Genomic DNA, 27,384 nt, shown 5'->3' on the forward strand with positions numbered 1-27,384 from the left:
TCTAAGAACCAAACAAAACCAAACAGAAAGCAGAGATGGCTAAAAGATTTGAATGATTAAGGGAAATCAGACAGTAAAGATTTAAAGGATACCGAGGAGGGAGGGCAGTGCACACACAAGCATGGAGCACTTTGTTTCTGCTCTGGGCTGCAGAGGAATGCAGTGACTCTGACATGCATGCTCCTCTTCCTCTAGGTGACTACTCTTGGCTCCCATTTACTCCTTCCTGTTCCCTTAGTTCATTCTCTGTATTACCTTCTGTATTTCTAGACTCTTGTGCGAATTCTTTCTTTCTGTCTCAGGCTATCTTGTAGGACAATAACTTCAAGGGCACTAAAAGCTTCTCCTTCACCCTTCCCTCCATGGCAGGTCTCTCACAAGATCCAGGTCTGTCGCATCACGCACCCCATTCGAATGCTCATCATTTTCCTTCTGGCTCTGCCGCCACCATTTGCTGTTAGGTTTTCTTTCCCATTGCTTAAAAAGTCTACTTATTAATTATGGGAGTGTCCCGGCAAATGTGCAGAGGTCTGAGTAGGTTCTCTCCTTCCACCACAGTGCTTCAGAGCTTGAACTCAGGTTATCAGTCTTCGAGACAAGCACCCTTACTCACTGTACCATCCCGATGGGCTCCCGATTCTTTTAAAAACCAAAGCAAGGTAGAGGGTAACTCAGGGTCCCCAGCCCAGGGGTGCTCTACCAGTTCAGGTGTTGCCTCTGTCCAGTCCATGGGAGAATACCTAGGAACAAGTTCCTATAGAGCACAGGCATGTCTGTGCCTGAATCAACACAGCACACAGTTATCAAGCTCTGGTTGCTGGCACACAGGGGCTGGGGAACAAAGCGAGGAAGATCCACCACTGGCTTGCTGTACTGGATTCTAAACCTGAGCTAGACGGGCAGCGTATGCAGCAAGCAGTGGTAATTAGAGTGTGCACAGCAGTGGTCTTTCCGATTTCTCTGATGTTCCCACTCCATGCTGTCGGCTGGCCATCAGCTCTACCCACACTCATAACTTCACATGTTGGTGGGCCTTCCCCTACACCTCTGACTTCTCTTCTTCCTTTCCCTACTCCTTAAATGAGAAGTACCTCCAAATGTCTGGATGTCTTCTCTCCCTCTTCTCAATGGTTGTTTTTCTTCCTCAGCTTAGTTGTTTTTCAGAATTCTGTACCACATTCCAACATGTGTTCAGACCAGTGGTCTAAAACTGGAGAAAGCACGCCCCAGGGCTTCATCAAGACTTTCTAAGAGCATATGAGTGGAGAGTCTTCTAAGGCAGCAGTTCTCAACCTATGGGTCGTGACCCCTTGGCCACTGAAAGACCCTTTCACAGGGGTCACCTAAGAAACATAATATTTATATTATGACTCCTAACAGTAGTAAAATTACAGTTATGAAGTAGCAAGGAAAATAATTTATGGTTGGGGGTCACCACACCATGAGGAGCTGTATTAAAGGGTCAAAAACCATGGCTCTAAGGGACCCAAAACCTCAGCTTTAATACTATTTCCCCTAAAACAGAATGAGAATGGCCCTGTACTCCAGTCATCCTGCTGGTTACTCCTTTCCTATTTGCCCCCTTTATAAGCCTCTTTCTCCTTTCTAAACACAAACAAGGAAATCTCATCTTCCACCCATTCTGAATGTTACCGCCACACAATTGTCTCAGGCCATCAAACAAGACAGAGTAAATTATGGCCTGGACATAGGTGAAACCTCTCCTATCAAAGCATCAGAAGCCCTTGGCAGGGCCGCCTGTGTTTATGTGTGGTGCGATTTTTGTTAAGGGTAAAGAGTGTCACCAGCAACAGAGAACTCCAGCCTTATTGGGGGTTCTGATTTCAGAAGGAATGTCAACAGTGTGGTGGCGTGATGACTCTCACCTCAGAAGGGCTGACCCTAAAACTGCCATAGGATGCAGGACTCTGAGTCTTGTGATATCATTAACAATTACTTATCACCAGGCAAGAGGGTATGGAGTTTAGAGCTAGACAGAGTTAACTGGTCCAAAAACGCTGCCTAGCAATATGAATCACAAAGAAATTTGCAGAATGATGTGAGATGTAGATTTCCTACTGATGAAGGAATGCCAGGGGAACTGTGTGTAGGAATGACTTTATGCATTTTAAACTACATTTTATGTTCAGAAAAGTGTTTCATTCATTTAAAACAACAAATGCTTTGGATCATGGACTCCAAACACTGGGATGCACATGGAGGAGTCAGAGTCCTCACAGATGGATGTTGGAAATGCATGATGGTGAAGTCTCTTTGGAAGATAGCTTCATAGTTCTTTAAAGAGTGAAGCAGGGGCTGGAGAGATGGCTCAGAGGTTAAGAGCATGTCAGTCTAGCAGAAGTCCTGAGTTTGGCACCTAGCACCCAAACCAGGCAACTCAAAATTGTAACTAGTTTGCTGTGGTTTGGTCTTTCTGTATGCTGTGACTATATGTTGCAACTATTGCTTAGTAACTAAAGCTGCTTTGGCCTATGGTAAGGCAGGATAAGATCCAGGTGGGAAATCCAAGCAGAGACAGGGAGAAAAAGGGCAAAGTGAGGGGCAGACACCATCCAACTGCCCGAACAACATGTCAGCAGACTGGTAATGCTACAGCCATGTGGCAAAACATAGATTAATAGAAATGGGTTAATTTAAGATGTACAAACTAGCTAGCAATAAGCCTGAGCCACAGACCAAACAGTTTATAATTAATATTAAGCCTTTGATTAAAAAAATGGCTGCTGAAGAGAAAAACAATGACAGCATGAAATTTGCAGGCAAATGGATGGAACTAGAAAATATCATCCTGAGTGAGGTAAACCAAACCCAGAAGGACAAACATGGTATGTACTCACTCATAAGTGGATTCTAGATAAAAAGCAAAGAACAATCAGACTGCAACCCACAGAACCAAGGAGGCTACATAGCAGGGGGGATCCTAGGATGATTGAGACTTACAATAAGTTTTGGTTTTACTCAATTACTGGGCAAGCCTCAATGAAACATTTCACTATTAGGATAAGAATTTATACTGTATCAAGCTGACAACAGAAAAATAAATAAATAGATTAATAAATAAATAAGAAAAAATTTAAAAGATAAAACACACATTTAATATTCTGAAGAAACTCCAGTGCTTTTCATAGTAACTATTTTGATCAGATAAAGAATAATGGGCCTGGGAGTTTGGAGTTTTGGAAGCCACTGTGAGTGAAACTCAGATGGTAGGGAAGACTTGCTAAGCATTGTCGGAATATGAAGAACCCAGACAAGGGCCAGAGAGTGGGCAAGGCTCCTGCTGCCAAACTTCACAGCCTGAGTTTGTTCCTCAGCTCCACATGGCAGGAGAGAGCCGACTTCCGATACCCACAAGTTTTCCTCTGACCTCCACACGTGCCAAGGCACACACCTTCCCCACAATAAATAAAGTCAACCCCCCCCCCCAAAAAAAAAAAAAACCCGGCTGCTGACCGGGTGGGACTGGGCAGGACCGGGCGGGACTGAGAAGCTTCAGTCTACACTAGTTCCAGGGGATCCAACTCACTTCGTAAGCACCTGAATCATTTTCTGCACATACATACAGGCTGGCATACACAAACACACTATAAATAAAAAATATCTTTAAAAGGTGAGGTAGAGCTATCATGGGACCTGATAATCTAACACACCAAAGAAAAATGAAAAGACGTGCCTACACAAAAACTTGGATATGCTTATTAAGCATTATTCAAAACAACCAACAAAATGAAAATGGCCCTAGCATTAGGTGAGTGGCTGAAGAAGGTACTCAAACAACACAATGGAATATTGTTTCCGGCAACAAATATTTCTTTTAAAAAATAATTTATTTCACTTTATTTATTTTATGTGCATTGGTGTGAAGGTGTCAGATCCCCTGGAACTGGAGTTAAGACAGTTGTGAGCCACCATGTGGTTGCTGGGAATTGAACCCAGGTCCTCTGGAAGAGCAGCCAGTGCTCTTAACAGCTGAGCTATCTCTCCTGCCCCTCTAGTAACAAATTTTGAAAATATTTTGCTAAAAAGTAGTCAAGGGGGCAGTGCGATGGCTTTGTGGGTGAAGCATTTGCTGCAAAATTGAGGACCCAAGTTTGAGCCTGAGGATCTGTCTACATGTGGAGGACAGCCAGCTCCAGTGAGATGCTCTCTGACCTCCACACGCTTGCTGCAGGGTAGACACACACAATCTAAGAAGTAGTCATTCATAAAAGACCATATACACATAGAATGAATGTCTATAGGAGACACCCAGTACAGGCAAACCTAGGCACAGAAAGTAGATTAGTGGTTGCCTAGGGCTGGTGTGGTAAGTGAAGGAAAGGAGAAGGAGACTGTTGATAACAGGTTAAGTGAAGTGTTTTAGAGGGTGGTAAAAGCTCACAAACCATGGTGATGGTGTACAAATGAGAAGGCACCATAAAGCACTGGATCACGTGTTAAAAATGAAAGTTGGATGATGTGGATGTATCTTATTAAAAACATCTGGAACATAATCTGAAATTTTGCTTTATTTGTGACATAATTGGAAAAACAGAACTATTTACTACTTAATTTGGTCAAATAAACCTTAACTAGAAAGAATAAAATGAAATGAGATTTGAACACAAACTTGTAGATCACAAATCCAATTAAAATCAAAACAAACAAATCATTCTACCACAAAAGGTCTGCAGGCCACTAATGGAGAACAACATTCATACAGTTTATTAAGGTGGAAAAGTAAACAGACACTCAAGAGTTTATTGCTTATAACAAATCCTACATTGCCTGTTGGAAAATAGGATGTCAGGGATCACTCACTAGACACCCAGCTAGAGACAGTGCCTACCAAAAAGTGAACGGAAGAAGATAATTTGAGACACCTATACAAATGGACAACATTCAATCATAAAATGGAGAATGAAGGTGCCATGTACAGCTCAGTGGTAAAATCCTCACCTTACACACACACACACACACACACACACACACACACACACACGTTATAACCTAGATGATTCTTGCAAACATGCCCAGTGACAGAAAAGAGAGAGAAAAACAGGGAGTAAGTTTTAATAAAACTCAACTCCATTCTGGAGGATAATGGAAGTTTACTCTAGACCTAGGCTGTAGGGACAGGTACTTAATTCCAAGAAAATGTAAAAGCCACACACAACTGTAACTTATAAATAGCCGAGTTTTATGGTACATGCATTATCTCAACAAGTACTTAAAAAACAAACAATACCCTACCCACCCACCCACACACACACACAAAACCAAACTAGATTTCACTGTCTCTTGACTAAGGTTGTATTAAACACTGCCTTTAAAATGATACATTTGCCAGGCATGTTAATACATGTCTGGAATTCCAAGTACTTGGGAGGCAGAAGCAGGGGGATCAGGAGTTCAATGATAAAGCAAATTTGAGGCTGCCCTAGCCTCAAACCAACAAAAACAAGCCAGACATTGTGGTACTCAGAAGCCAAGAGCTCAGGAGGGAGAGGTAGGTGGATTTAAATTCAACGTTAGGCAGGTCTATGGTGGGTTCCAGGACAGCTAGGGCTACATAGCAAGAACTGTCTAAATAGAAAATATTGTCAAGATATTTCAAATACATCAGGTACAGGGTAGGGGTTTCTTGTGAAAATATAAAAAGAATGCCTCACATTCATTAGATAAAACCTAGTAAAGTTTTTAACAGTATATAGTCCAGAAAAAAAGACTAAATACTAATATTGCTTGTTAGACAAATACTATCCAATTTTTTTACTTCCCTCAAAATTTAGAGTACTTAACTGAGATGCCAGTTGACAGATCATTAAAAATAATTTTTGATGACAGATCATGATGTAATTTTGGCATATGCTTCAGAAGGAATTCAAATAACTGAGTGTTATTGCTGTAATAAAATGCATTTCATTGCTATCTACATGTTTATGTCAGCAACATTTCTCAGGGCTTATATCCATAAAAGTAAAAATGTATGAACTGAGTCAATTCATCTGTAGATATGTGAACTGTAAAAAAAAAATTCTTAACTCATTAACAGATATAATCTCAATAAAAAGCTTGTGCCTAAAGTTATTTTTTGAGACACATTTAAGCTGGTGGTGTATTTCCTGAAGTTTCAGTTACTTGAGAAGCTAAGATGGGAAGAGAGCTTGAGCCCATGCATTTGAGACCAGCCCTGGCGACACAGCAAGACTTTGTTCAGCTATTCTAAATGAAGTATGCATTTAAAGAAAGTAACACAGACATGTATGAAACTACTCTAGTGATGATGACTAATGATTTCATATATTTATTTGTGTGTGTGTGTGTGTGTGTGTGTTGCGTGCACACTTGTGGGAGTTAGTTCTTACCCTCCAACATGTGGGTTCTAGGGATCAAACTCAGCTCATTAGGCTTGGTAGCCAAGTGCCTTTGTCTACTGAGTAGTTTCTCCGGCCTCTAAACTAGTAATTTTAATAATTCAATTGGATGAAAATTTTGGTGCATTATTTATTCATTTTATTTGCACATAAATATGACAGGATAAGCAAAAATATTTCACACAACAGGTACATGCCTTTAATCCCAGCACTTGGGAGGCAACCTTGTCTCAAAAAGAAAAAAAAAAAAAAATCCCAGTGAGAGGCAGAAGCAGGCAGATCTCTGAGTTCAAGGCCAGCCTGGTCTAGAATGACACAGAGAAACCGAGTCTCAAAAAACCAAACCAACCAACCAAACAAACAAACAAACAATATATATATATATATATAATTGAGCATTCCTTGGGTATATGCCCAAGAGTGGTATGGCTGGGTCTTGAGGTAGATCAATTCCCAATTTTCTGAGAAACCGCCATACTGATTCCACAGTGGTTGTACAAGTTTGCATTCCCACCAACAATCCAAGGAATGCTCAATTATACAACAAAGATACATGCTCAACTATGTTCATAGCAGCACTATTTGTAATAGCCAGAACCTGGAAACAACCTAGATGCCCATCAACTGAAGAATGGATTAAGAAAATGTGGTACATATACACAATGGAGTACTACTCAGCAGAGAAAAACAATGACAGCATGAAATTTGCAGGCAAATGGATGGAACTAGAAAATATCATCCTGAGTGAGGTAACCCAAACCCAGAAGGACAAACATAGTATGTACTCACTCATAAGTGGATTCTAGATATAAAGCAAAGAACAATCAGACTGCAACCCACAGAACCAGGGAGGCTATATAGCAGGGGGGCCCCTAGGATGACTGTGGCTCATAATAAGTCTTGGTTTTACTCAATTACTGGGCAAGCCTCAATCAAACATTTCACTATTAGGATAAGAATTTATACTGTATCAAGCTGATAATAGAAAAATAAATAAATTTTATATATATATATGCCGGGCAGTGGTGACACACACCTTTAATCCCAGCACTCAGGAAGCAGAGCCAGGCAGATCTCTGTGAGTTCGAGGCTAGCCTGGTCAACAGAGCGAGATCAAGGACAGGCACCAATACTACACAGAGAAACCCTGTCTCGGAAAAAAAAACAAAAAAAAAAAAAAAAAACCAAACACACACACACACACACACACACACACAAATAATCTACATAGTGAGATCTAGACAGCCAGGACTACATAGAAACCTTGCCTCAAAATAAAGAAATATTCTCTCTCTGTATATAAATTCTATAAGAATTAAAACATTTTTCTATCTCCTCCATTTTTCCCCCAGTGCTAGGGAACTTACCTAGGGCTTAAATGTATTCTAGGCTAATACTGCTACCGAAATATTCACAGCCTAAGTGATAAACATTAAAAAATTAATTTTAAGGTACACAGAGAAACCCTGTCTTGAAAAAACAAAACTTAACTAACTAAATAAAATTAAAAGAGTTGTTAAGCCGGGTGTTGGTGGTGCATGCCTTTAATCCCAGCACTCGGGAGGCAGAGGCAGGCGGATCTCTATGAGTTTGAGGCCAGCGTGGTCTACAAAGCGAGTTCCAGGAAAGGCACAAAGCTACACGGAGAAACCCTGCCTCGAAAAACCAAAACAAAAAACAAAAAACAAAACAAAACAAAACAAAACAAAAAAAAAAAAAAAAAAAAGAATTTTATTTTTCATTTAGGTGTCTGTGTGTATATGCTGTGTGTGAGGGTACACTCCAAGGTCAGAAGGTAGGATCAAATCTCCTGGACCTGGATATACACAGTTGTGAGCTGCCCAGAGCAGGAACTGAGAACTGAACTTAGGTTGTCTGGAAAAGCAGCAATCACTTTTAATCACTGAGCATCTCTCCAGCTCTAAATTATACTTTTGCAATGTGTTTTGTGAATTTCACTTAATGATCATAAAATGGTGATAGTATCTGTTTAGGGGGGCTGGAGAGGTAGCTCATTAGTTAAAAGTACTTATTCTTGTAAAGACCCCAAGTTCCATTCCCAGCAGTCACTTAGAGGCTCAAAACCATTTATAACTCCAGTTCCTGGGGTTCCGATGCCCTCTCCTGACTTCCACAGGTACCAGGCATGTACATGGTACACATACACACACACAGGCAAAAACACTCATACTAAATAAATCTAAAAAAACTACAAAGGAGACTGTTGTTGTTTACGAAAGACCACTTATATGTGTTTAGTTGTTGCTGAGTCCTGGGGAGTTCAATCTAAAGACCTGGGGTGTGCAAAGAGGCATATTAACCACTGGCTGGGAAAACCCACACCCGACCTCAGCTGACAGACGGGTTGGAGTCAAAACACAGATACACTAAAAACACTTTTAAAATCACCTTCCTGGGCTGGAGACAGAGCTCAGTTGGTACAGTGCTTGCCTAAGACAGACAAAGCCCTGGTCTGGATATCTACAACCACATGAACGATACATGATGACACACGCCTGTAATCTCAGAACTGGGAGGTAAACACAGGATCACAGTCATCATCTGTCACACAGAGTTTGAGGATAGTCTGACATGCATGAGATTCCCATCTCAAAAGATGAACTAAAACAAGAAAAAGAAGATGAAAATAATAAAATATAATAATCCTCTTGAGCTGGTTGGGACGGTGCACATCTGAATCCCTTATGCCAAGGTGAGAAGATGAAATCTGAGGTAAGGCAAAGCTACCTAGAGAGTTCTAAACTAACTGGGCTACATGGCACGACTCTGCTTCAAAATGAGTAAAGGGGGGTTGGGGATTTAGCTCAGTGGTAGAGCTGGGTTCAGTCCTCAGCTCTGGGGAAAAAAGAAAAAGATAAAATGAGTAAAGGAGAGCTAGTAAGATGTGTCTGCTGCAGTCAAAGGTGCTGGCCACTAAGCCTGACGACCTGAGTTCAAGCCCAGGGACCCACATTGAAGGAGGGAACCACTTTCTACAAGCTGTCCTCTGACTTCCACACAGCACATGCATGCTCAAATACACACATACAATAAATGTAAAAAACTTTAAATAACTGAAGAAAAAAATTAAAAATATCAGGCTGGAGAGATGGCTCAGTGGTTAAAAACACTGGCTGCTCTTCCAGAGGTCCTGAGTTCAATTCCCAGCAACCACATGGTGGCTCAAAAACATCTGAAACAGGATATGATGCTCTCTTCTGGTGTGCAGGTATACATGCAGAGCACTCATACATAAAATACAAATAAATAAAAAATTAAAAAAACTTTCCAACAACATGTATAAATTATATATGAAACAAAGAATCCCATGTTCCTAAAATACCTCTTTATGTATATGCAAATATTCCAAATCTTGAAAAACTTCAAATTTAAAACACTTCTGGTCCCAAGCATTGGGGATAATTAACTTGTATGTGAAATGTCCAGAATAGCAAAAATCTGTGAAGTCGGAAAGTCAATGAATGGTTGCCTGTGGCAGAGGGGGAAAGAGATTAGCTGTTAATGAGAACAATGCTCCTAAGGGAGACAAAATGTACTAAAAGCAGACGGTGGTGATGACTGTGTAACTCCAGGAAAAAGGGAGAACACTGCACTGAGTCCTGTACTTTAAATAGGTGGGTTTTACTGTAGGAAAGGCAGAAGTCAGTACAGCAGCCATGTAAACATTTTACAGGCCACTCCTCCTACAAGACCTGCATCCTTTTAAAGTCATCTGAGCTCTGCACAGTTAGCTGCCACGCTGGGTTATAATGCAGACTTCCTGGTTATCCTAGTCTACAATTACACCTTTAGTCATGACTTCCTCTGTGCATTTAGAGTACTATTTAAAGGGTTCTGTAGCCAGATTGCTGGGGTTGTAGTCCTCACTCCTACATTTGCTAGGGTTATGAACTTTGCAAGTTACTTAATTTCTGTGTGACTGTTTATCTTTTTAAAAATAAATTTAAAAGGCTGGTGAGATAGTTTAGTGGGTAAATTCACTTGCCAATAACCCTGACAACAGGAGTTCAGTTCCCAGAACCCACATGGTAGAAGGAGAGGACCAACTTCTACATAAAAACAAATTTAAGTTATATGTACTTTCTTTATTGTGTATGGTGCATATGCATGTGTATGCATGTGCTATGGCATGTAGATGGCACAGCACAGCTTGAGAGAGCTGGTTCCTTCCACCACTGTGGTTTGGGTATTGAACTCAGATTGTCAAGGTTGATAGCAAGTGCCTTTACCTACTGGGTCATTTTGTCAATCTTGTAAAATTTAGTTTGTAAAACTTATTTTTATATTTTATGTGTATGGATGTATAACATGGATGTCTGTGCACCATATGCATGTAGTGTCCTCTGTGGCCAGAAGAGGGCGTTAGATCCCTTGGAACTAGAGTTACAGATGGTTATAAGCTACCATGTGAATGCTGGGAATCAAATCCAGGTCCTTTGGAGGAGCAGCCAGGGCTCTTAACCACTGAGCCATCTCTCCACCCCCACGTCCCCCAACATCAGCTCATGTACCTCAGGGTGGCCAGTAACTTGCTACATATTGAAGATGACTTTGAACTTCTGATCCTCCTGCCTCTGCTTCCCAAGTTCTGGGAAGTTGGTATGGTGGCATATATCTTTATCCCAGCACCTAGGAAGCAGAGGCCAAAGCAGAAACAGAAGCAGGGGATCTCTGTAAGGGAGAGGTCAGCTGGTCTACACAGTTGAGTTCCAGGCTACATAGTGAGATCTTGTCTCACAACCACAAATCAAACAAACCAAGAGCTGGATTTCAGGCATTTTCTATCATGCATGCTATGACTCAAATTTGTCTCTTGACTGTGGCTCAGTTTCTTTATCTAGAGAATGAGGAAATGGAGGATTATATATCATGCAAGATTTCTGTGACGACAGACACATAAAATGTCATGTACAATGCTAGGAGCAACAGCTGGCACACTGTGGGGCAAAGTGTGTGTTAGCTATTACTGAAGCTGTACAACAGTTAAACCTGTATGTCTAACTCTCTGTTCTCTCCCAGTTCATCTGCTAGGATCCTAAGATTATGGCATGAAATCTGTGTTTAATAATTAGCCATTCTTGTACTTCACAAAGTAGAATTTATTTTTACAAGCTCAGGAGGAAGAATATTATCCCAGAATTATTATGAGAGAGGCAACTGGGGCTACTACTCTAAACCTAGGAGCACCTGACTTCACTAACACCATGATATGGCAGCAGTTGGCAAATTAATTGAAATTGGACCTACTGGCAGAAAAAGATCAGGAAACAGTGTATCAGAAAGTGCTTCTTGCCGGGTGGTGGTGGCGCATGCCTATAATCCCAGCACTCAGGAGGCAGAGGCAGGTGGATCTCTGTGAGTTCAAGGCCAGCCTGATCTACAGAGCTAGTCCAGGACAGGCTCCAAAGCTACAGAGAAACCCTGTCTCGAAAAACCGAAAGAAAGGGAGAGAGAGAGGGAGAGAGGGAGAGAGGGAGAGAGGGAGAGAGGGAGAGAGGGAGAGGGAGAGAGAGAGAGAGAGAGAGAGAGAGAGAGAGAGAGAGAGATATTGATTGATTCTTAAAATCTACTTCTACTATGGGAGTTTTAAGTTTCTAAAGCAGAAACAGCAAATATATTAAGAAATCAACAGTTACATATTATCCACATTTACCAAATCATTCCATATGTTTCACTTATTCATTCTTACTGAGTATCAGATATGCACAAGGAACCATGTGCTAGCATCCGGGTATGTATAATTTTGCTTTCTCAGGCACATTGCTTTCCCACCATTCCAGGAAGGAGATTCAAGGTTTCTGCCTCTAGATAAATACATGTACTGTTCATTCAAACAAAAAATATAAGTCCTATATTTCCAGAAAGTCATTCAAATGCAAGGGAATTTACACGACTTCTTCTAACCGTGGGCGGTTGCCAATTAATAGAACTTACTGCCAGCTCTTACCACTTGTAATGCCAGCACTGGGAAGGCAGAGACGGGTGGATCCCTGGACCTTTCTGGCCAGTCAGTCTAGCCAACATGGTGAACTCCAGGTCAAGGAAATCCTGTCTCCAAAAAAACAAGGTGGATGTCTCCTAAGGAACAACACCTGATGTTGATTGAGGCAGCCTGGTCTATATTGTAAGTTCCAAGCCAGCTAGGGCTTTATATCAAGACTCTGTACAACATCTCAATGAAAACCAAGAAGGGGGAGGGGGCAGTGGGTGGAGGAGACAGAAATAAAACATTTTATAGAAAGTGTAGCATTTGTAGAAACAAATTCCTAGCATTCAGCATTTATTAAAACCTAAAGTATAACATTTTAAATAGTGTTAAAGCACATATCTAATATGGAAGCGAAATATAACTCTTATCCCAAATTTACATAAATATTCCTCATTGCAAGTGACATTAAATTAAAACATTCCATTACACATTTTGTGATTATACATACAAAAACTCTAAAATTTTGCACTCAAGTGTGGTCATTAGTGGTATATAAATGAGCTAAAAGCAACTAAATATTGTAGACAGGTAGAAACAACTTAAAGGCTGGAAGAAACCAGAGTGCTGCATGAACTGCTTGCTTAGGTCTGAGATTCTAGCAGCTGCCATTCTGAATGCATGCACCTCTGCTAGTGCGTGACCCCAAAGGCTCTGCACCTCTGCTAGCGCGTGACCCCAGAGACCTCACAAGACTTTCCATTCAGAGCACAACTCTCTGAGAGATAGTTTTGTTATTTTTATTTAGATTTATTAATTTTATATGGATGAGTGTTTTGCCTGCATGCATGTATGTGTACCATGTGTGTGCTTTTTATTATTTTTATGCTTACAGTATTGGAGTGGGAGACAAGGTCTCAATATGTAACGTTGGCTGGTCTAGAACTTGCTATGTAGATCAGGCTGGCCTGCCTCTGGCCTGCCAAGTGCTGGGATTAAAGAAATGCACTACTATGCCGAGCTACACTTACAACATTACACACACAGTTCCTCTTTGCCGCCGCCGCCTTCTTTTTTTTTTCGTTTTTCGAGACAGGGTTTCTCTGTGTAGCTTTGCGCCTTTCCTGGAACTGGCTTTGGAGACCAGGCTGGCCTCGAACTCACAGAGATCCGCCTGCCTCTGCCTCCCCAGTGCTGGGATTAAAGGCGTGAGCCACCACCGCCCGGCTTCTTTTCCTTCTTTTTAAAGGCTGGGTCTTCCAATGGTGCCTAGGCCATCCTTAAACTCATAAGCTTAAGCCATCCTGTCATTTCAGCCTCTTGAAGAACTGGTCTACACGAATGTGCCACAATATCAGTTTGTTATTTTCAAATGAGCAAAAGCTGTGCTTTAAAATCCACAGGCGGATCTCTGTGAGTTCGAGGCCAGCCTGGTCTACAGAGCAAGATCCAGAAGGCGCAAAGCTACACAGAGACACCCTGTCTTGAAGAACCAAAAAAAAAAAAAAAATCTACCTTGAGCTGGCAGTGGTGCGCACACCTTTAGTCCCAGCACTTGGGAGGCAGAGGCAGGTGGATCTCTGTGAGTTCGAGGCCAGCATGGTCTACAGAACGAGATCCAGGATAGGCACCAAAACTACACAGAGAAACCCTGTCTCAAAAAATAAAACCAAAAATTAAATAAATAAATAAAAAACAAAAATCCCCCTTGGGCTGGAGAAATGGCTCAGCATTAAAGTAAGAACCCTGCTGCTTTGCAGAGGACCCAGGTTCAGTTCTCAGCACCCACATGGTGGCTCAAACCATCTGTAATTCCTGTCCCAGGGATCTGGTGTTTTTTGGCTTCTATGGGTACCAGGCATACATGTACCAGACATACAAGCAGACAAATACTCATACACATAAAATAAAAATAAATCATTTAAAAAATAAATAAAAATCCACCTAAATATTCTGTTCAGCCATTATTTCTCTAGGCATTCTATCTCAATCTCAAAACTACATAAGTACACAACCCTAGGTTAAGTATTTGCTGAGTAAGGGAATGTAATAAAGAATGCCTCTGTCTGAACAAACTCAGGAAGAGGCACAATACAACCTTAATGTATACAGCGGAATATTTTCTAGTGGCTTTTGCTATTGACTAGTTATGGATTTGATGGTAGGAAGAAGCATGCTGCTGAGATGAAGGGATGGAGGATATCTGATCACACTGTGAACCCCAAGTTTGCATCTGCATTAATTAAGTAAAGCTAACCCAGTCAGGAGGCTGAGTTAGCAACTAGCTGACAGAAAGTAATCATAGTGCATCAGAGGGCGTCTGGAAGAGAGCGATGCCCTGGAGGTAGGAGGGAGGGATTTGGAGTGGCACTGCTGGTGTGGCCTTTTTGGAAATGCCAGTCAAGAGAGGTTAGCTAGCAGGTTTCACCCCAGCCTTCGAATCTCAAGTCTTACTTAGAAGGATAGAGATTGAATTAAGACTTAAGATGGGGTTGGGGATTTAGCTCAGTGGTAGAGCACATGGCTAGCAAGTGCAAGGCCCTGGGTTCGATCCTCAGCTCCACATTAAAAAAAAAAAAAAAAAAGACTTAAGGCAGTGCCACAGTGCTAGGCTGTGCTCGGGCCGCTGCCAGAGAAGCAGGCCAGTAACTTCGGAGACCCAGCTGTTGGCTGGATAGCAGTAGATTATGGCGCAGCCACTGTGCCAGAGATAACCATGGCGTCCAAGCGAAAGGCCTTCCTAACCAAACATTCTGATTAGCTGTCCTGGGTACAATCTAGGCTCTTCTCAAATCATGCATGTAAATATAACTGAAACTTCAAGAGAAAAAAATGGCAGCAGGGTCATTTATTCATTTCATGAAGTATACTGTGGGAGTGTGGAAGCCAAAATAAGATATGTAAAAGCTAATCTTAAGAGGATTATACCAGGGTTGCCCAGTACCAAATTTGATTTGTCCCGTTCTTAAAGTACAAGGTGGGATAATTTTACTTTTGTTTATATTTATTTGTTTGTGGAGGTCAAAAGGCAAAGAGGCAGAAAGGTGTCAGTGCTATCCTTCTACCACAAAGATACCAGGGGTTGAGCTCCGCCAGTCAGGCCTGGCTCCAGGTGCCTTTCTATATGTGCTGTGCCATCTCAGCTGCTCTTGAGTTTTAATTCTGTTAAGTAAAGAAAGACCCCAGATTTAGTTGCCCAAATTTACTGTACCTGGAATAACTTGAGGATTAAAAAAAAAAGTCTTCCAACTTCAAACATTCTGACTAGCTGTTCTGGGTACAATCTGGACACTTGGGATGTTAAAACCCGACAGAATCGGAGAGTCAAAACCACGCCCTCTAACAACTTACACCTGAGGTTTGAGGATCTTCAGCTGCGTGAGGATGTCCTTCTGTACCCTGGGGTTCGCCGTGGCTGTGAGAGCCATCACTGGAACGGAAGGAAACTTCTGGCGAAGCATATTCATCCTTTTGTAATCTTGACGAAAATCGTGACCCCACTAATTGGAAAAAAAATACTGCTCTAGGTTATCTGCATAGCTCTTCTGTGAAGGCCAACACTGGTCAATAGAAAGGAAGCACTTTATTCTCCAGTGAGGCAGCAGACTACGCATGCAGTGTGTGTTCAGTGCTGTGGTTCTGAGTACTACTGGTGGTGTAAACTTACTCATGCTCCGAGACAAACTTACCTGACTCACACAATGGGCTTCATCAATGACAAACCGTGCCAAGAGCTTCCGCTCATACAGATTCTCCAGAGTAGAAATCAGCCTGTTACTTGCACAGACCTAGATCAGAGACACAGGAGAGCTCTAAGCACACCACCTGAACGACACCCTCACTACCATTACAATGACTCCCTATTAGAACTAGCCCACATCTACGAAGAGAACAGAAGTAAAATAGCAAATGAGACATTTTAGCATGTTCACTCACATCCAACAGTTTTACTTAGCAGGTTAGTGGCTCAAAAAATTTTTTTTTCTGCCTCAGCGTATCTGAGAGTAACCACATGTTTATTTTGGTAACAGAATTTATTTTTTTAACATTTATTTATTAATTTTATGTGCATGCATGAGTGGAGGTCAGAAGACGTTAATGTGTTTGGTTCTAGCATGTGAGTCCCCAGGATCAAACTTAGGTCAATGGGTTATATGACAAGTACCCTTATACCAGCTGAGCCACCCAGCCAGCCTGATAATAGGACTTTAGATGTGTTCGGTATGTGCATGATATTTGGGGAAAACGGTATGTATTACACATATAGATAGCTAAGTTTGTACTCCAGCTTTGTCCAGAAGCAAACATTCCAAGCATGTCTTGACAGGGACATATGTAAAGGACACTGAAGCCAAGTTGAGGAAACTTCCTCACTGGTCAAATCTAGACAATTAAAATATATAGTGATAACTGATTGAAACTCACTAAATAAACTAAGAACCCACAAGTTCATACTGATAAATACGTAGCTCTCATTATGCCAGGATGGATATATTAGTAGAATCAAAACTTGGCATTCATTATAGAAATAACTGGGAAAGAATCATCAATGGATACTGGAACTTGGAGGGAGGCTCTGATGTCTAACTGGGTACTTCTCTAGTCTCAGGATCTCCTACAACAGGGTATCAACTACTTATAAAGACAAAAGGGAATGAAGAAGTACAAAGGATAAGCAGCCGGCAGTACTATTTTAATCAAGTGATTGGTTAATGAACACTACTGGTAATGGGATGAGTTAATACCAAGAGTCTTCTGATAGCATTTATGGGAAAACCACTTCTGCAACATCCATGCTGATTGAGTAACATTAATTTAATCAGCAGGAAATGAGACAAATCAAATTGAGGCACAGTCTTCCAAACTGGCCCTTATGTTTCCAAAATGTCAAAATCATGAAACTGTTTAGATAAAAGGAGATAAAACTGTGCTGTGGGATGTCTTTCTGTATGCTGTGAATATGTGTTGCTCTGATTGGTTGATAAATAAAGCTGCACTGGCCTATGGCAAGGCAGGATGGAGCCAGGTGGAAAATCTAAGAGAGAGAGTGGCAGGAGAAAAGGGAGGGAGGAGACACTGCCAGCCGCGCCAGGAGAAGCAAGGTGTAAAGTACTGGTAAGCCATGGCCACGTGGCAAAGTATAAATTTATAGAAATGGGTTAATTTAAGATGTAAGAGCTAGCTAGCAAGAAGCTTCAGCCATTAGGCCATACAGTTTGTAAGTAATATAAACCTCTGTGTGTTTATGTGAGTCTCAGTGGCTGAGGACCAGGTAGGACACAGGAAATCCTCCAGCTACAAAACTGGGATTTTCTCTTTTTTACAAAGGTCATTGCTGGAGGTTAATAAGTTAAGTAACAGTATGTGTCACTATACATTTCCTGATGGGTAAGTTACACTGTAGTTACTAAGGGAATCCTATATTCAGGAAATGCACATTCAAGCAAATCAGGGTTAAAATGGAAAGTCTACAACCTACTCTCAAATGTTTCAGAACAAACTGGAGAAAGAAGGAATCATAAAGGAGATGGAGAAAACTTTACTATTTATGGTCTGAGGTGAAGGACTCATTTTTGCATATAAAAAGCTATGACCAAGTTCTTAACACAGATGTATTTTAGTGTATTGTAATATTACACTGTAAACAGTGAGGTTAATACAAACCTTCTCTGGAGTAACATACAAAAGCTTGATAATTGGATCTTTTTTTGATAATTGGAGGTAAATATTTGCAGCTTCTGAGTCAGTCTTATCCCCCGTCAGATATGTAGCAGGAATCTAAGTTAAAAGTAATAATTTAAATTTCCTTTTATTTATATATATATTAGTCAGACATGATTATGTTTCTTAGGTTTTATAAATATTTTATAAGTCACATATCAGACCTGCCAAAAGAAACAAATATCTCATCATAATAACAATAAAACATAAAAACAATGTACAAATTTTTATTTTTAAGTTTTGTTTTGTAAGTCAGAATCTCACTTTGAGATTCAAACTTGTGATTCTCCTGCATCATCAGCTTCTGGAGTGCTGATTACAGGTGTGTGCCAAATTTAGCTAGTACACACATTTTTAAAAATTCATATTAAACACAACTCAAAACAGTCTTCCCCACCTCAGTATGGTGACACATGAGGAAGCCTAGCACTCAGGAGGCTGAGGAAGGAGGGTAAAGAGTGAGGTCAGCTTTCACATCACAGCAAATCTGAAGTTAGCCTGTGATATGGCAAGATGCTTCTGTATCAAGAAAAACTGCAAAAGCTTCACCACTGTTCCTTTCATTTTCTATATTGCTTTATCTCTTCTATCTGTAAACAAAACCATGGTGTATGTGTGTGTCTTTGTGTGTGACAAGGTCTCAATATAACCCTGGCTAGCCTGAAACTTGCTAGTAGGTCATGCTTGCTTCTAACTGACCCAGAGGGTACTGTTTCTGCCTCCTGCGTGCTGGGATTAAAGGTGTACACTGCCTTTGATCCCAGTACTCGGGGCAGCGCAGGGTGGATTTCTGTGAGTTTGAGGCCAGCCTGGTCTACAGAGTGAAATCCAGGACAGGCTCCAAAACTACACAGCAAACCCTGTCTCAAAAACAAAACAAAACAAAACAAAAAAGTTGTGTACCACCAAGGCTGGTCTGGCTACTTTAAAGGTCTTGATGTATCTTCAATGTTTCAATGTGTAGTGATGGTGGGTGATAGTTGTAACATCATGAACAGCTGGGCAATAGTTACCATCACTGCATTGATATTCTTTGGAAGAAAAATCAAACCATTTGTCACAATGAGATGATGTGACTCATAACACTGTAACCAATTCTTCTGCAATGTGAAGAACTTAATAGAATGCAAACATAATTTCCTTAATTCAACAATGAGGAAAAAGACAGGTGTACAGGCACACATGTACATAGGGTAAAAGCCAAAAAAAGAAAACCCTTTATATTAGTAAAAAATTTACAACAGCAAAATATAGGTTAACAGCTCTCACTAAAGTACATTCTTGTAGAAGAAAAAAATCAGGTTGAATTACAGATGGTTATTTGAATCAGAATGTTTTAACACATGTGCTTAACTCTACAGCTTAATTTAGCTATAGGCTTTATTTATTTAATCTTATTTATTTTTATTTTTTGCAGTATGCTAGGCAAGCTCTTTGCCATGGAGCTATATATCCAGAGTAATTTGGGAATCACTCTTATAATTCAAACAATGGTTAATGAGATTTCTGAGCACACTGATTCTCATGAAGAGTTTAGTAAGAACTCACATCAAAGGAAGTCAGCTTCTGAACTTGATCTACTATTAGTGACCTCAAGGGAGAGATGACAATAGTGACCCCCGGAGACACACAGGCCGGCAGCTGGTAGCACAGGCTTTTACCACCTCCTGAAAGACAAAGAACAAGAAAAGTCAGCTTCCATCTTGAGTGTGAAGGCAAAAGGAAACCAAATATAATACTTAAATCAACAGAACTGTTTAAAAGTCTACCAGAGAAACCCAAATAGAATGAACTTTTTTTGTTTCTGGCAATGTAAGAGGTCTCTAAAAATCCTAAGTCTAGTACTAACATATATAATGCATTAAAATATAAACAATAAAGACAAGGATTCTAGCTCAGTATTAAGGCACCCCTTAGTCCTACCTCCCGACCCTCAAGCCCTGCTGAGGGTCCTGCGCACACTGGCAAGAGCTTCCCCACCGAGCTACATACCCAGCACAGACCTCAGGATTTAAAAACCATTAGGCTGAGCCTTCTAATACAGCTTCAACTTCCAGTACTCTGATTTCTAAGCTAACAGTCCCAATCTTCCTCTGAAAGCAGAGTAAAATTACATGTGTCCATATTAACAGGAGATAGTGAAAAACAAAATCTGAAAATCTAACACAATTTTGCTATTTAATATAAAGCAGTGAGGCAGTAAGTACATATTTATTTCTCTCTCTCTCTCTGCCCTGCCCCATGTTGGGGCTCAAACCCAGGGCTCTATGCATGGCAGGCAAGTGTTCTACCACTGAGAGATGCCTCCAGCCCCCAAGAACATATTTTAAAGTAACTACACGATTATATTCTAGTTAATTTACAATTTACCCATCTACTAATGGCAAAAGCTGGGCTGGGTAGTTTTAGGACTTCCATTTATTCTAAAAGTATATACTACATTCTGTCTTTTCCACATAGAGAGTAAATTTCAATTTGGCATATACATGGGCATGTCAAGGCCAGAGTGGAATGCTGAGAATAGAGACGTGCTCTCCCACTTAACTAGCTGCATGAGCTCAGACAGGCCTCAATGTAAAATGCATGAGGCCACTGGTTTAAAGAACTGTCCAAGGCCAGGGGGTGGGGTGCACACCTTTAATCCCAGCACTCAGGAGGTAGAGGCAAGTGGATTTCTGAGTTCCAGGACAGCCAGGATACACAGAGAAACGCTGTCTCAAACAAAACAAAACACAGTTATCCAAGAGAAACTTTATTTGAAATCTTTTTTTTTTTATGTCAAGAGATTGAAACCAGGGTAGGAGGGACTTGAAAATCCCTCCTGAAGCTGGGAAGAGCCACTGAAAGCCTGATTAGATGAGTACCAAACTCCTTTCCAGTTTCAGAGCTTTCAAGGACCAAACCAGGGTTGAAACGGAGGCACAGTGTCACTAAGGCAATAAAGTCTGAAATGTGCCTAAGTCAACATTGTCTCATCTTTAAATCAGTTTGAAGGCCTGGATAAAAACTCGCTGTACAAGTCTGATGGCGAGGGTGAGACCTTTGGAACACATGTAAAGGCGGAAGCAGAGAACTGACTTCCCAAAGCTGTCCTCTGACCTTCACATGTATGCCTTGGCACACACAACACTCTCCCAACACTCATCGTATCTACAACTATGTGATTAAAAAAAAAAAAAAAAAAATTAAACCGGTTTGAAAGAATTCAGATGTGACAATAACAGCAGCCACAACTGAGACTTGCTAAAGGCTGTAACAAGGCCAGTGACACAGCTCTACACAGACCTGCTTCCTAGCCTAACCAACCACTTAGCTAACAATCTTAGTGTTTGATTTCCAATCACTGAGCAGCTCTTACAGGCTTTTTTGTTTGTTTTGGTTTTGAGACAGGGTTTCTCTTGTGTAGCTTTGAAGCCTGGAACTCACTCTGTAGACCAGGCTGACCTTGAACTCACAGAGATCCGACTACTCTGCATCCTGAATTCTAAGATTAAAGGTGCGTGCCACCACCGCCCGGCACTTTACTGGCTTTTATGACAATTACAGAGTCCCGAACTCTTCAAATCTCTTCATGCTGCATCCTTTCACTCAGTCTCACCTGTGAGGTGGTCACATACTGACCTGCACATACCCACAGAGTGAAGTGGCTTGTCCACGGGTACACCCCTCCCTGGCAAGAAGCAGAGCTACACTGGAAGCCTGGGCCTTCACTCCAGAATGATGACCACAACTGCCGGGTGGCACTAAACATTAGCCGGAAATGGTCATGGTCTCTCACATACGTCCTCTGTTCCCTTCTAGGCTTATTTAGATTAGAAAAAAGAAAATTTCTCAAAGAAAAGCTCTACATCAGGTCAACCCAATGAGCTATGAGTTCACATCCATAAGGACTTAGAAATATTATCATGTCATCTAGAACAGAGGCTGAGCTGAGAGACTTTCTTATTGTGGTTTTGGGGGAGTTTAAAGGCTCCTCAAGAATAAGAATAATGTGAGGTGTCCTTTTGATTTCTATTAAAGAGCTTTCATTTAACATCTGCCAATGGACTCCTGCCAATTCAGATCTAAAAATACATACCAGTGGGCATTAGGATGAAACAATCTTCACCAAGCAGTGCAGCATTGATCGCCTCTAGCTGATTAGTTCTAAAATTATGTAAGCCAAATTTCTTATGAAAAATCTTCATCATTTCTTTTGTATGAGGAAAATCAAGACTTTGAAAATGTTCATGTTTCAGATTTTTTGATGATAAATTGTGTTCCAACTTATCTACAAAAATAATCAATGTTTAAAAAACATTAGTGCATTAATATAGTAACACAGTTTAGCATTCACCTTTCCCACAGCATCTACGGCACACTTTCCCCACAGCACACTTTAACTGTTCACATGGCTTCCTTCCCAATTAGTCTCAGACATTCCTAAGAGCCTAAATCTAGTCTCTCCATGGATTTTCTGCAGTCCCTATCAATACAATTTATCCATCCTTCTTCTTCTCCCTTGGTTTCAAGATAGTCATACCCTTTCTATTTGCTTTATTTTATTCTTCTGTGCTAGCAAGCAAACCTACGACAGGCTGTAGTGCACTGTAGTGCACCAGGACACAGCACAGTGGACAGCACACAATGAACTACACACCCTAGCCACTCTCCTGGCTTTGAATTCCCTTTCTTGGCTCCACTTCTCCTGCTCCTTAACTTTGGGAGTCTTTCAAATACCTAGGACTGGGCTCTTGCCACATTCTTATTTGGAGTTTTTCTAGTCCTAAAATCTTAAACATAATCAATGCAGGAAAAGACTAGCTGTTTCCTGATGTCCCACCCTACACACATCCAACTGCCTGTACAACAACTGCTTTCTTTTTAAAACATTGCCATATCTAGTGCCTGAGGAGACCAAAAGAGGGTGTCGGATCCCCTAGAGCTGGAGTTACAGACAGTTGTGATCTGCCATGGGAGTGCTGAGAATCTAATCCAGATTCTCAGAAGAACAGTCAATGCTCTTAAATGATAAGCCATCTCTACACACATACACACACACACACACACACACACACACACACACACACACGCCTACTTGAATGACTTTCCAACAATTTTAAGTTCAATAGTCTGAAAATAGCCCTTCTCAGCTGTTTTCTAAATGGAACTCTGCCTTCTGACTTCCCTATTTCTGTGAATGGTGTCACAGTCACCCAGGTCTGAAACCTCAGAACTTCTCAGATGCTTCTTTCACTCTCTCTCACCTCTCTCCCTGCTCTGCGTTCTCACAAGGCAGCTGGTTCAAGAGAACAAGAGGTTCTCACACATCAGCTCTGGCAGCTCCAACACTCAACTGTCTCAAAGATAATTGCAGACATCGAGTATGACACATTCTAACATACCAAAATAAATCTATTAGTGGCTATTTCAAAGGTCAACAGCATCACTGTAAGAACACACTCAGGGCTATTAAGTCATCAATGGCAAAAATAGGGAGGCGTACTTCATAAAACTTTGCACATGTGTTCTTGTTTCAGTAAAAGCACTTTGAGATAACTTTATAGGCTGACGTAAGGCTTTAAATTTATTTAGGCTTTACTGAGGCTTCTGCAGTAGCTTAGTTCATTCCTCATTAAACTGCAAGCTCCAATATGGCTTCTCTGAATTCTCCCCAGAGCCCAACTCAGGACATGGTGCACCGTGAGCCTTTACGGAGCATTTAAGGGATGTTTGTTGTGAGTCCAGGCTAGCCTCAAACTCACTGTCATCCTCCCAAGTACTGGTACTACGGGTGGGAGCCACCATGGTTAATTTAATATTTGCTGAATTTCTGATTTCATGTCCTTCCTATGCTGCCTCACATTTTAATGTTGTGAGACGTGAAACAGTTCTCTACTTTATAAATGAATTACTTATCATCCAGAATTCTAAAAATATACATATTTTGAGCATATCAATTCGCCTTTTTATTTTGCCTTCCCCCAAATCACTAAAAATGTGGCACTCATGAGCTTTATTGTTTCAGGGACTAGAAAACGTTAGTTTAAAGGCAAAGCGCATTTGCGGTGACTTTCGAGCTTTACTACAATAGGCTGTAATTAACACATTTATAAACCCACAGCTGCTACAGAGACAAAGAGCAACTTGCTTCTGAAATTGTGATTTGTAATTCATATTATCAGTAGAAATTTGCATAGAAACAATGTGGTGTTCAGGCAATGATGTGCTGCTATGCCTTTTATTATACAATTCTTATTTTGGACAGTTTTGTTTTCCTATAATATTTAAACATCCAATTTATTTTAGACTTACCAGTGTAATTCCAAATTGACTCTGAGAGGTTTTTATTTTGAGCAGTTGATGCCACCGGAAGAGACTTTGTCTTGGCTGAAGAAATCCTCTCTGATAGAGATTTAATTGGTCCACCTTCCTTGATAGGTGGGTAGGCAGCTGTGGAAGATTTGCTGGCTGAAAAACTGTGCATTATGTCTTCCCAGTCATCATCATCATCATCATCATCAAAGTCATCAATGTTAAAATTATCAATATCACAGAAGGCCTGGCCTCCTCTCTCTAAGTTATTTCCTAGAGCGGCGTGTTTATTCTGATCTTTCACAGCAGTGCTTGTGAGCACGTTTCCTGGGAAAGAAGTGCTTCCGTTTCTTTCTTCTGCCCTTGGTGTTCCAACCCAGTTGCTACTTACAAAGGCCTTCTGTAAATGGGAATTCAATAAGGGCCTTTCAAGGAGATTCTTCGTGGTGGCTGAGAATCCTGTCTTTCCTGGAGTGGTGGTTGGTAAACATTCCTCAGTGGAAAGGGAATGTGAGGGAAAGGATGGAAAGTTTAACTCTTTGCTAGGATGCCCCACAGGGCAGGAATCACCCTGCACAGTGTTACTTTGTGAGTCAGGCCTGCATCTCCACAGTGAAGCCAGAAGACTGACATCCTTTCCATTAAAATCAGCTTCAGCCAGGAGCTTCCTTCTGAAAAAAGAGAACATATTAAATGCGAATAGTTTACTACAGTAGTCCCGAAGTTTACTTTCATAATTTTAACCCCAACAGAAATTATAGGAAAAATTTATCATTTTTTCCAGTCTCAAAAATTTGAATACAAATCTTAAACAAATGGCTTGAAAATTAAATAAATGTAAAACTTAGTGATGTGACTATGATCCTCATGTCTAGGCCAGAAGGCCTGGCCATTTTGCCTGTTTCTTTACTTGGAGTAGTAACTACAATCAGACAGCTTCCAGAAGGGGGACAATCAAGATACCTTATGTTTCGCTGTTGAAGCAGCTCGTTCCCACAATTCAAAGCTTTTAGTTCATCGATAGGAACAGTATCAACTAATTTACAGATGTGCTCCATCACATGAATAAGCTGCTGCTGCACGCTCATCTGCTTGTCTATGAAGTAATTATAAAGAAAGAATGAGTTTGGCCCCAGAACCCCACATGTCCCGCAAGCACTCTGCCTCACAAGCCACCCTACCCCACTTCTTATGAAGCCACACAACTAAGAGACACAATATCAAAGGAGCTGATATTTCTGATGAAGGGAAGAAAACACAGGATTTAGGGAAGCAATATAAGCAAAGGAAATGTCCACTCACCTTCACATGATCTGAAGGAGAAAATGTCAGTTTACTTGGGCCCCAGGGAGACAGTATTCTCTGGGGTAAGGAGGTAAGAAAGGACAAAAATGCTCAGAGAAGGAAAATGAGACTACATAGCTGCAGATGAAAAGCAGTCAGCTGAGGAGTTCAAGGAGATAAGAGGAAAAACAGGGCCGTACAAAAACAGGGTGGGGACAACCATCTATATGACAAAGACCCAGGAAGTGTGGATGTCTGCTGATAACATGGCCGTGAGGCATTGAACTGAGAGCTGCTGAATTACTATGTCATTTTGGTTCTCTATGTAAAGAGTCTCAGACTGGAGAGAGGAGGTTTCACAATGGTCTGAAAAACTTAAAGCCAAAGAAGACTCAGAGAAATACCAGTACCTACACATTGGCGAAGAGTTCAGATCACCCTATTAAGCAGAACACATCCTACCTCAGACTATAAGGAAAACCCTGGCCAAGGGCTCAAAGGAAAGTGAAGACAGACAAGCACTGTTCTGATTATATATTTAAAAAAAAAAAAAAAAAGTGATTGCCGAAAGCTACAAACTAGTGACCTTGGTGTACACTCAAGGCAAAGCTCTTGAACACATTATCAAAATGCTGCTTTGTAACTCAACAAGAGGAAACAATTATGGAGTTAGGGAGAGTTCATAAAAACAAAACAGCCATCTTAATGCTCCTTCTTTGGAAGGATTACTAGATGAGCAGATAATAATAGCTGCCATTTCCTGATGACCTACAGTATACCTTGCAATCTAACAACTATCCAGCAAGGCAGGCATTATTCCCTTCATGCTCTACAAGGAAGCCTAAGAGCAGAGTGGTGCTCTGTGACTATGATCCCAGTCTCAGGATCACGCAGGATTAAGTAGAAGCAGGATAACAAGTTAGAAGCTACTGAGGCTATAGTATGAGACCCTAATTCAACAAAACCCAAAACTCAGTAAGGTACAAAGAGGGTTGAAGTGCTGACACACTGTCAGGAACAGGAGATCCTTGGGTCCGACAGTCTGCACCACTTAGAGCTAACACCCGTCCTTCACTCTTCCTGCCTCAGACCATGATATTTCTGGAGTCCTATAACCTAGTCTTGTAATTCCATGGAGAAGGAAGAGAAATATCTTGAAGAAAGGTTCATAACTAGGTAACGAATTAACGGATGTCAGCTAAGACGAAATCTCTCATGACACTGAGGCTCTGTCCACATCCTTAGACTTGGAGCCATTATAATAAGGAAACTTAGAGATGGAGAAACAGGCTAGTCCATGGTTATCAGGGAGAATTTAAGAGCCTCCGTGCTGCTGGTTCAAATCCTAGCTCTGCTGCTGCCTTAGATCTGCAGCCACTGATTTACTAATTCCTCCATACTTAGTTTCCTTATTTCTATAGTAAAAGATAGCACAACTACCTTATGGGGATGGAGTGGGGACTAAACAGTTTGCATTGTAGGTAGGGCTTAGAAGAATGAAAAACAGACATTTCAGGAACATTTCCAGCAAGAAAAGCAAAGACCAAAATGAAGCGCACTAAACTTGGGGAAAACAGAGAAGACTACACAGGAGGGCGCGTGCCCTACAGGAAGAGTGTGGATGTATCCAAGAGGACTCTCATGGCCTGCATAAATACCAAGAGGACAGAGAAGAGCTCCCGGTTTCCAGGAGCTGAACAGAGAAAACAATACATTTAAATAAATTAGTGGCACTCGGGAGGCAGAGCCAGGCGGATCTTT

At 41.1% G+C, this 27,384-nt stretch overlaps 1 protein-coding gene across 2 annotated transcripts in view; it reads right to left on the reverse strand.

Annotated features, from left to right (window-relative positions):
* The window catches only part of Blm (BLM RecQ like helicase), an 89,714-nt gene that overhangs the window by 28,016 nt on the left and 34,314 nt on the right, over positions 1-27,384 (reverse strand). For both annotated transcript variants that reach the window (XM_036176053.1, XM_036176047.1), the window contains exons 6-12: positions 25,303-25,435; positions 24,340-25,010; positions 22,124-22,315; positions 19,594-19,712; positions 17,989-18,102; positions 16,014-16,112; positions 15,676-15,824 (exon numbers count right to left, since the gene is read on the reverse strand). In XM_036176053.1, the coding sequence (XP_036031946.1) occupies positions 15,676-15,824; positions 16,014-16,112; positions 17,989-18,102; positions 19,594-19,712; positions 22,124-22,315; positions 24,340-25,010; positions 25,303-25,435 (1,477 nt within the window). The remainder of the gene's footprint in view (positions 1-15,675; positions 15,825-16,013; positions 16,113-17,988; positions 18,103-19,593; positions 19,713-22,123; positions 22,316-24,339; positions 25,011-25,302; positions 25,436-27,384) is intronic.

Source organism: Onychomys torridus, chromosome 1 (assembly GCF_903995425.1).
Source record: "Onychomys torridus chromosome 1, mOncTor1.1, whole genome shotgun sequence".
Taxonomy (NCBI): Eukaryota; Metazoa; Chordata; class Mammalia; order Rodentia; family Cricetidae; genus Onychomys; species Onychomys torridus.